This window comes from Neopsephotus bourkii, unplaced genomic scaffold, assembly GCF_033783945.1.
Source record: "Neopsephotus bourkii isolate Nb327-2 ecotype Australia unplaced genomic scaffold, CSIRO-AGI_Nbou_v1 NB_971, whole genome shotgun sequence".
Classification (NCBI taxonomy): Eukaryota; Metazoa; Chordata; class Aves; order Psittaciformes; family Psittacidae; genus Neopsephotus; species Neopsephotus bourkii.
In genome coordinates, this window is record NW_026901465.1 from 1 (window position 1) to 11,036 (window position 11,036).

The 11,036-nt window shown below is 45.6% G+C and overlaps 1 protein-coding gene across 1 annotated transcript; it reads left to right on the forward strand.

Moving 5' to 3' along the window:
- Positions 1–9,823: 9,823 nt before the first annotated feature.
- Positions 9,824–11,030, forward strand: LOC133215378 (inositol 1,4,5-trisphosphate receptor-interacting protein-like 1; the record flags this gene model as incomplete). Its single annotated transcript, XM_061359375.1, has 1 exon — positions 9,824–11,030. A coding segment is annotated over exon 1 (906 nt), but the record flags the coding sequence as incomplete, so codon positions are not given.
- Between the last annotated feature and the right edge of the window lie 6 nt (positions 11,031–11,036).

The window sequence follows — 11,036 nt, forward strand, 5'->3', positions numbered from 1 at the left end:
TAAGCCCAGAGCAGGCATATGGTGCCTTCTGACTTGCTCCATTGCATCCATGCGCTAGCTCTTGGTCTAGCAGGAGGTCTGACTCAGAGAGTCACCTGCACAAAGAGCTTTTGACTTCACTTCTTAAGCACCCCAAATTTGCATCTAGCCCATGGCTAGTTCAGCATGAGCTCATTTTCACACTGTTGATTCTCTAGTGTTAACGGCTACTTTAGGCTTGAGTAACCTGCAGAGCATGACTCTAACTCAGCCATCCCTGCCAAGAAGTGAGAAATCAATTCCCTCTGGTCCTCACCCTCTGTTGGCTCCTCCAACCACATCAACCAACAAAGACCTGAGATCATCACGACTGAATTGCACCAAGTGCATCCTTCCCTCCTCTTCCTTGCTCCTCTATTGGTTTTCCATCGTGCTCTCAGGACAGCATCTTGCTCTGCAGGAAAGGTGCTGCAAGTGCAGCAGGTCTTCCCAGAGGGTGATGAAAGAACCCTGAAATTCCTGCTGGACTGTGAGACAAAGGGGCACAAAATCACAAAATGGGATATAGAAACCTTTATAAGTAGTTTTAAGTAATGTTAAGTTTGATGGCTTTGTAACAGTAGCAATGGAAAATTACTGAGGTGCAGGATACATAGAGAAAGAAAATAAGAGTACAGCTAGAGAACATACTGAGAATTCTCACAAGATAAATCGTTATAGTTGGCCTAGTTTTAAGAAAAACAGTCTAGAAGAACAGGACACAGGGATAAGGGGTATCTGGGAACCGCAGGTGTCCAGGATGGGCTACAGTTGAACTAACTGATAAGTGGGATGATAGGAGGATTATTATGTCTCTGGTGCTAACGAACCAATTAAACTGGTATGAGCATCTACTGCGCGTGCTTCAAAGGCTGCCAGAAGTGATGAAGATTGTTGGAAGAAGTAACCGACCCTCAGAGACCAGCACCACAATTCTGTACGCATGCGGGGAACTCTCTGGAAAATGATGTAATCCATACGTAGCCTCATGAATATGTATGTATGCCCATGGACTATATAAGGGTGGCTTGTATAGCAATACGGGGACACACGTTAGGAGGAGTTATCCCCCGTGTCTCCCGGCGCCGCAATAAAGAATACCTGCTTGACAGCTTGAAAACTTTGTTGGCAAGTTTGTTCCTGGAGTTTTCTCCGAATCAATTTGTCACCCCAGATGGGACCCTCTCTGCTTGGTGCAGGACCCGCTGAGGACAGGGCTCCCTAGGGCCCTCCGGAATTTTTCCCGGAGGGACCCCTCAACTCATTCGGATTACTGTGGGAGCAGACAAGGACCAGCTCATAAAAGGTATTCTTTTTTTGTATAGTCTGTAAGGTGCAGGGGGCACCTCGGTTTGGTAAACTGGTTTGGTAAATTGGCTTGGTAAGCGTACGCATGGTTTGGAAGCCTTCCGTATATCGAGATAAGAAATCTCGTAGGTAAAGGCGTATACCCGGCTGCTAGCGTCCGTTTGGTATACAGCCACAAGAAGCAGGGGGCTTCTGTGGTTTGGGTCCTGCAGGACGGAGGGGGTGTCTTGCAGAAAAGGTTTTGGATTTTACTGGTATACAACCAAAGGAAGCAGGGGGCTTCTTGTGGTTTGGATCCTGCAAGACGCAGGGGGTGTCTTGCAGAAAGAGGTTTTGAATTTTACTGTTATTTGATTTATTTTGTGGCTTGTTATATTAAGGATTTTGGTCTTGTGATTTTGGTATCAGTGACAGACTGTTATAACTAAGCAGGGGGCATCTTGTGATTTAGGTCCTACAAGACACAGGGGGGTGTTTTGTGGAAATGGTTTTAGGTCCAGTGGGCTATCAACAGCCCATAAGGGATTTGATTCAGTGATGCTGTCAGCGTGGGTCCCTGAATAGGTTAGTCGAATCACCCTCCGATACAGTGGGCTGTTCAGTATGGTTCCCACAGTGGGACGCAGACAGGCTGGACGGACACAAGGGTCTCATCCTTCCTGGGACACTGACGTTCAGAGTTAAGAAGGGGTTAAACCAGAAGCGGTCTTGCAGAGGCAGACACCTGCAGGCCCTGCAGAGCAGGGGGAGCCGCTGTGAGAACAAGGGGAAAAAAGGGAAAACCAAGGGGAAAGGAGGGGAGCTCGAGCAGCTCCAGTGTTTGAGCGTGGGAGGAGGGATGTCGGGAGGAGGTAGGGAGTGGGGACCTCTTCTGAGGGACCGAACCGGTGTGCGTGCTATGGGGGGTTTTGGACGGTGGAAGTGAGACTGCCTGGGGGGGGGGGGCAGTGCCATGGGGTGGCTCCGGTGACTGAACTGGAACTAAACTGACGGGGACCTGGGGAATCTACCCTAGCAGATCCACTGGTTACATTAAAACTATGAACTAGGGGGAATAAAGTGGAATTTTAGTGGATACAGGAGCAACTTATTTGGTGTTAAATCAGAGATAAAAGAATTTGTTACAGATGTGGGAGCTACTGGCCACCAAGGAAAAGAGAGGAAAAAAAAAAGGCATTCTTTCTGAAACCTTTAAAGTACAAACTGGGAAAACAAATCAGAATGTGTAAATTTTTATGCATGCCAAATTCTCTAAAATCTTTGTTAGGGTGAGAAGCAACATTTAAGGAAGGCAAAATGGAATTCAGAGTTAAAAACAACCAATTAATTGCAGGTTTGAGTTTATCTTTAATTCAACAGAAAAGCAAAAAGGAGGACCTCCCTGAAATAGAAGAAATCCTTGATCAGGTATATGTGGGAGTATGGGCATCTGAAGTTCCAGGTAAGGTGAAAAATGCTTTACCTGTTAAAGTCGAAATAAAAAGGGGGGCCTACCCAATTAGAATAAAACAGTATCCCTTAAAATTAGAAGATCGAAGGGAATAAAAAAAATAAATTGATAAATTTTAAAATATAGATTATTAGTTGAATGTGAATTGGAATATAATACTCCTATCCGGACGGTAAAGAAATATGATGGGAAAAGTTGCAGATTGGTTCATGATGACCGATTGAGTAAATTGAATAATAATCAGAAATGGTTTGCCGTCCTGGATTTAAAAGACACTTTCTTTTGCTTACCATTGGCCAAAGAAAGCCACAATTATTGGCTTTCAAATGGGAAAATCCTGACAGAGGAAGGGAAACTCAATTAACTTGGACAGTTCACCTAAAGGGTTAAAAAACCAGTCCGGCAATTTTTAGAAATCAGCTATCATGAGCACTGGAATCGTGGAAGCCACCTGCTCAGACGGGGACTCTGTTACAACATGTGCATGACCTGTTAACTGCTACAGAAACCAAGGAAGAATGTATCAAGTGGACAGTGGAATTGTTAAATTTTCTGGGACTGGATGGTTATCGGGTATCCAGACAAGGCCCAACTAACCCAAACCCAAGTTTCCTACCTAGGATATGAAATAACAGGAGGACAGAGATAACTTGGAGCTGCTAGAAAAGAAGCCAGACTCCAAGACCATCGACTGTCAAGGAGCTCCGGACATCCCTGGGAATGACTGGATGGTGCTGACTTTGGATCCATGATTATGGTGTTCTGGTAAGACCACTGTATGAACTGTTGAAAGGAAACTCTCCCTCTTTAGAATGGACTGATACAGCAGAGGGGGGTTTTAGAAATTTAAAAACAGAGCTAATGAGAACTGCAGCTCTGTGACTCCTGGAGGTGACTAAATCCTTTTGGCTATATTCCTGTGAAGAACAGGGAATAGCTTTGGGGGTCCTTGCTCAGAAACTAGGACCCTACAGAAGGGCAGTGGCCTATATTTCAAAACAGCTGAATGAAGCAAGCAAAGGATGGCCCGGATGCCTAAGGGCTGTGGCAGCAGTCATCATGAGTAGTGAAGAGGCTCGCAAATTCACCTTGGGACAAAAGATTGCTGTACTAGTGTCCCATGTAGTATCGGCAGTCCTGGAGCAGAAAGGAGCCCACTGGTTATCTCCTTCACGTTTCTTTAAATACCAGGCCACCCTTGTGGAACAGGATGATACAGAAATCGTGGTCACTAATGTGAATCCAGCATCCTTTTGCAGGAACAATCAACAGAACCACTAACAGACAACTGCTTGACCACCATAGAGACTGTATATTCGAGCTGACCAGACTTGAAAGAAAAACCTCTGGAAGATGCTGATTCTTGGTTTACTGATGGTAGTAGCTCCATGAAAAATGGTAAAGGAAAGGCAGGATATGCCATTACCACCACTTCACAGGTAATAGAAGCTAAACCTTTACCTGCGAACATCTCTGCCCAGAAGGCAGAAATAATAGCATTAATAAGAGCCCTGGAACTGGCTAAAGATAAAAGGATAAATATTAGGACTGATTCTAAATACGCATTTGGTGTGGTGCATGCACATGGTGCTACCTGGAAAGAATGTGGACCTTTGAACACACAAGGGAAACAGATTAACCATGCTACAGAAATTCCACATCACTGGAAGCTGTTCAGCTACCTGAAGAAGTAGCTGTTATGTACTGTAAAGGACATCAACAGGGTGACTCTGATCAAGAAACTGGAAATCATTTGGCTGATTTTGAAGCCAAACGAGCAGCTGAACAATTTCAAATCATGTCCTTAATCCCTGATGGCAAACTAACAATTAAAAAATCTAAACCTAGGTATTCAGAAGAGGGTAGAAAATTGATTGAGGATCTAAAGGGACAGGAGAATAGAGGGTTGGGCTCAAATACCTGGTGGGCGAATTGTAATCCCCTATAACCAGCTCTGGATGTTAGCTCAGGAAGAACATAATAAAACTCATTGGGGTAGCAACTCTTTGCATAAATATTTAGACAAACAAATCTATACACCACAGTTAAATTAGTGACAAAACAATGTCAGCTATGTCTTAAGAATAATCCTAAGACTGAAAATAGAAATCAAACTGGGACAACTGGGAGAGGAAGTTATCCGGACAGCAGTGGCAAATAGATTTTTCTGAATTACCAAAAAAAAAAAAAGGGGGGGTTATCGATATTTATTGGTGTTAATGGATACTTTTTCAGGCTGGCCAGAAGCATTCCCTTATAGAATAAATAATGCAAAACAAGTGATTAAAATATTATTTAACAAATAATAAGCTCGTTTTGGGGTACCAGAGGCAATTTCTTCTGACCGGGGCTCGCACTTTAGTGCAAAATTGTTGCAAGAAATTAGCAAAAAATTAGAAACTGATTGGCAACTACATGTCCCACATAGGCCTCAGGCCAGTGGGCAAGTAGAAAAGATGAACCATCTGATTAAACAACAAATTAGTAAAATATGTCAGGAAACGAATTTATATTGGTACCAGGCATTACCACTGGCTCTATTAAGAATTCGAACTAAAACCCAGTCAAAAGAAGAGGTTAGCCCATTTGAGATTTTGTATGAAAGACCGTATCAGTCCCAGTTTAAAGGAGAGAGTCTTCAGGAAGTGGGGGAAGGCTATCTCCGACAGTTTCTGATCAATCTGGGAAAACAGTTGGAGGAGATAAATAAGAGAATAGTGGGGACCAGAGCCAGAGGTTTGGATTATCCAATTCACCCTTTCAGGTCTGGAAACTGGGTTTATGTTAAGAACTTTTCAGGAGATCCTCTACAGGAGAAGTGGAGCAGACCGTACCAGATATTGTTGATCACCTTTACAGCAGTGAAGATAAAGGAACAACCTGCTTGGATACATTATTCAAGAATAAAGCAAGCACCAGAGCCAGAGAAGACAGGGTGGATCGAACCTTCAGTACCCTTGCATATGAAACTGCGCCGATCATAATTTGGACTCATATGATAACTGGCGCACAAGCTTGGGACCAGAATTTATACCTAAAATTAGTGCAGAATGTTACTAATGTTTTAATCATAGTGACTGTTGGGTGTGTGCACAGTTGCCTAAATCAGGAGAAAGCCTGGATCTCCCATTAATTGGAGTTCCAATACCTAACACTGTCTCATGGATAAATTTGTGGGTGAACACTAGCAATCTGTATTCGAAGGAAAGGTTAACATTTGGAATAGTTAATCCTAACCCAGGTAATAAATATTATACCTGTGCACAAAGATGTATTACATCAGAAACCAGGGTAAGAAATTTTGCTTGGTTAAATGCCACAGATGTAGGTCACCATTCAAATTGCAATGATACTATTACTATAGATGGTATTATAGTTCAGTGGTGGCCCGTTCGTAAAGGGAAAGGATGGTATGGGTTATGTGGAAAAAATGCTTATAAGATTCTACCCCCCCAACTGGAAGGGGGCATGCACCTTAGGTGCTGTAATACCCAATTTTGCTATTATCAACAGGTACCCTTCCGGGACCTGGATTAGAAGTTTTGCTAAACGAATTAAGTGAGGGTTTAACCCTATGATTGAACGGCACAACTCATTTCATAGTTTTATAAAAGGGCTAATTCCATCTTTGGCAGTAAGTGAATTAGAGAAGGCAATTGTAAATATCTCGGCAACCATAGAGGAAATGGAAAGTAAAAACATTGATATAATCCAGGCAGAACAACAAGAGATAACTAGCCTATCTAAGGTGATATTACAAAATCGAATGGCTGTAGACATGTTATTGGCATCACAAAGAGGGGTTTCTTCCATAATCAATGAAAGTTGGTGTTCCTATACAGACTAAAGTGGCGGAATTGAAACAGATCTGGAGGAATTTGGAAACAAACTAAGATATTTCATGAAATGGCCATGGATGACACCTCCTGGGGTTTTGAAGAAACATGGAAAAAGTTAACTTCATGGTTACCCAATCTCTCCTGGTTGAGGCAACTGGTTGCAGGAATATTGGTGTTAATTATTTTAATATTGATTACTTGTGGTATGATACAATGTTCCCTCTGGTGTTGTAAACGGTCTATGATAAATTATGAAGATTGGAAACGGAATGAAACTAAGCACCAGGTAGAAACAGGAAATTATTTCAAAAAGACTTTTGATGGTAATGGTAATATATAAAATGTTGCAAAAGAATTTGCAAAAGGACAGAAAAAGGGGGGAATTTGAGACAAAGGGGCACAAAATCACAAAATGGGATATAGAAACCTTTATAAGTAGTTTTAAGTAATGTTAAGTTTGATGGCTTTGTAACAGTAGCAATGGAAAATTACTGAGGTGCATGATACATAGAGAAAAAAAAATAGAGTACAGCTAGAGAACATACTGAGAATTCTCACAAGATAAATCATTATAGTTGGCCTAGTTTTAAGAAAAACAGTCTAGAAGAACAGGACACAGGGATAAGGGGTATCTGGGAACCGCAGGTGTCCAGGATGGGCTACAGTTAAACTAACTGATAAGTAGGAGGATAGGAGGATTATTATGTCTCTGGTGCTAACGAACCAATTAAACTGGTATGAGCATCTACTGCGCGTGCTTCGAAGGCTGCCAGAAGTGATGAAGATTGTTGGAAGAAGTAACCGACCCTCAGAGACCAGCACCACAATTCTGTACGCATGCGGGGAACTCTCTGGAAAATGATGTAATCCATACGTAGCCTCATGAATATGTATGTATGCCCAGGGACTATATAAGGGTGGCTTGTATAGCAATACGGGGACACACGTTAGGAGGAGTTATCCCCCGTGTCTCCCAGCGCCGCAATAAAGAATACCTGCTTGACAGCTTGAAAACTTTGTTGGCAAGTTTGTTCCTGGAGTGTTCTCCAAATCAATTGACATGCCAAGGTCATGAGAATGAATGAAGACGGGCTGTTTGAATCCAAGCTCTCTCCATAAGGAAAGGGGTTTGGAAAAGGACAGCTTTTGTATTTGTACGTTATGATTTGGCTAAGTAATATAAAATAGACATCACGTAAACAGGGGTGGCAGCATAAAGTAGGAGCCACCTCGTGTAATCTTAGAGGTGTAAAGCAAATCTTGTCACTGTGGGCTTTGCCTTTGCATTGCCAGCGCGTTTCGTTTACACAAAGAGGAAGAAAGCTGCCAGGAAAGCCAAAGGCTGCGGATGGAAACGGAACGGCGATTCCCAGGAAAGGGAACAGAGGCTCCGTGCGTCTCCCGGTGTGCCCGGGACACGAGGCGATGCGCTGGAGCTGCGGGAAAGCAACAGCCACCTGGCAACGGGGCGTCGCCTGGTAACGGGGCACACCGCTGGCTAGAGCCGCGGCCTCTGTGAGCACGGACAATGGGCTCGGCCAATGGGCGTCGAGGAGCGGTGGGCGGTGGCCAATAAGGAGCGGGCAGGGGCAAGGCGGGCTCAGTGGCTGCTGCAGGTGCGGTGCTGCAGGTGCCCGTTGTCTCTCCTCCCCACAGGTCAGACTCCCGCTGTCTGTTGAGCACCGCAGCAGCCATGGCACCGCTCAGCCTGTTTCAGCTGCAGGACTCTGCCATCATCACGTCCGACACGGGATGTGTGAATTTCATAGCGCTGGGCATCCTGCTGCGGGCTGTGCTGGTGCTCTTGGGCCTCGGGATCCGGCCTGTCCCAGACAGGGGGCAGCCTGCCCAGGGGGTCAGAGCCCAGTCCCAGCATGTGGGGCAGCAGTTCCCGGAGCCAGGCGAGCGTGAGGACAGGGCTGTTTTGAGAAAGCCTTGTCTTGCTGCAACCCAGGCCTGCAGCTCAGGAGCTGCTTTCACCAAGGCCAAGGCTCCACAGAGAAAGACTTGGTCTCCTCCCAACCAGGAAATTAGGTTTGCTTGGGAGACCTCAATTTTTTTCATTGCTCTTATCCTTGAAGATTTGACTCCTGCTCAGCATTAATCATTCAGTTGGTCTTTAAAGGACTAATGAGACTAGTGTGGAGCGTGATTTAGATCTTGTAAAGTGAGCTAATTCTGTCTGGTTTATTTCCTGGTGCTGAACTGCCCTACCTTTTCTGGTATAAATTTTAGTTTCCCGCCTTAGAAACATTGCTTCATGCACAAGCCTGTCTTTAATGGTATGAAAAAAACAAATGAGTTTGGGTTTAATGACCGTATTGTTGCCTGTAGAACAAGAACTAGGTTGTTGATTTTAAGACTTTCTTTTTCAAGTCTGGACCACAAAGATCACTTCAAATAAAGGATTCCTCTGTGAAAATATTTGACAGAAATAAACTGTGCCAGTGCCCCAAAATCTACTGAACTTATTTACCTGGTAAGACTTGTACTAGTTTTCCATAACATACTGCCGTTTATTGTGCTCTGGAAAGGCACTATAGTGATTTCAAGAGGAGAAAAACAAGAAAGATTATTCATTCCACACCCTCATGCAATTCTTTTGTAGGTGGCTTTCAACAAAGAGTGATATGCATTACATTAATTTTGGTTCTTAATAAACTAGTAAATCTCCCATTGTTCTATGTCGTCCAATTATAAAATCAATGAATATGAGACTAAGCACTTCAAGATAACCATAGCTTTAAAGACAGACAAAACCAGGCATGGCAAAGAGTGTCTAGAAAAGGTCACAGAAGGATGTTGGTGCCTCTCCTACACTGCTGCAGCATAAATGGGCTGCCCTCCAGCTGCTCTTGCAAAGTGCAGACCACAGATGTCTCTTGGAGAGCCATGCTCGTTGAGATGATGTTTGGCGTACAGCTAGGCTACTCAGACATCTTCTAACTCAGGATATTCGATGATGATGATATTTCCATTGGCAGGTAGAATATATTTATTACAAAATACAGCACCATGCAAGCTTCTCTGAACAAAGTTGACTGCTGCCAAGCTATAACCAGAGCACGAGGGCAGCTGTGAGTCACTGAACTGGGCTGGGTGCGAAGGAATGATGCGCCCCCAGCGCCTGTGACATCACAGGGGACAAGTCACAATGGGGGATGGTTATGAGGGTGCCAGCAGGCAGCACTGGCCCAGTACGGCCTGGGACAGCAGTGAGTGTGCATGCAGGGGGGAGGCTGGGCTGGACAAGGGCCAGGGCAGAAACCTGGCCCCCTGGGGGTGGGTGCTCACCCTGCATCGAGGCACTGGCTGCAAGCGCATGGGCAGGGCACACTGCTGCTGGCACCGGGCCTCGCACAGGCCTTGCTGCCTCCCAGCTGCCTCGTTCCCTCTCCTGCCTGTCCCCAGCTCCCTGCAGCTCCTGCATCCACTGCCCCCTGCCACCAGCTCCCTTCCTCCTTCCCTCCCTCCCAGCCCCACTGAATTCTTTCTCTCTTCTGCAGGCCATGGCTGTCACAAACCTCTTACACTGGGTTCTGCAACAGCTCATCCTGAATGTGCGTTTCGTCAATGATGAGCTGGATGAAGCCACACGTGACCGCATGGAGCACCGTGACAAGCAGCTGAGCTGGGCGATGGCTCAGCTGCTGCAGGAGCTGGAGCACAAGAGCCAGTGGCAGAGGAGCAAGGAGCAAACTCCCGTGGCCTTGAGAGGCGTGCTCTTTGCTGCCTTGCAGCACTGGCAATTCTGGGCTGTTGCTGGCATCCTGCTCCTCCTCATTCTTGGGCTCTGCTGGTGCCTCAGGAGAAGAAGCCATGAAGAGGGCAGCAGCAGTGAAGAGGACAGCAGCAGTGAAGAGGACAGCAGCAGTGAAGAGGACAGCAGCAGTGAAGAGTACAGCTCCAGCAGCAGCAGTAGAGAAGAGGAAGAGTGGGAGGAGGAGAACGAAGAGGAAGAAGTCAGTGAATATGCAAATGACCTGGCAAGGCATTTTGAGGAGCACATACAATGGCCTGATCAGAACCTGTTCACAGAGTGCGAATCTGTGAGGAACCTTGTGAATGCTTTTATCCTTGCTGCCAGACAAGTCTTGTCAGAGAGCTCCTTCCCAGTGCTGGAACCATGCTTTGGCATAGGCAGCACACACGAAGGCTGGAGTCCCTGTGAAGAAGACATTGTCTATGAAGTGCTTGTGCCCCTGGCCCCCCCACCTGGCCACACCTTTCTCCCGGAGCCCTGCAATCCGGGGGAGATGCCAGAGAGGAGCTTCCGCATCCGCGTGGAGCTGGAGTGTACATGCATGAGAGAGCAGCTGGTGGGGGACATGCTGTGCTTCGTCCACCACGACGAAGAGGAGCTGAGAAGGCATCAGGGCCCCAGCCTCCTACACACCCTCTGCACCGGCTCCTATCTAGAT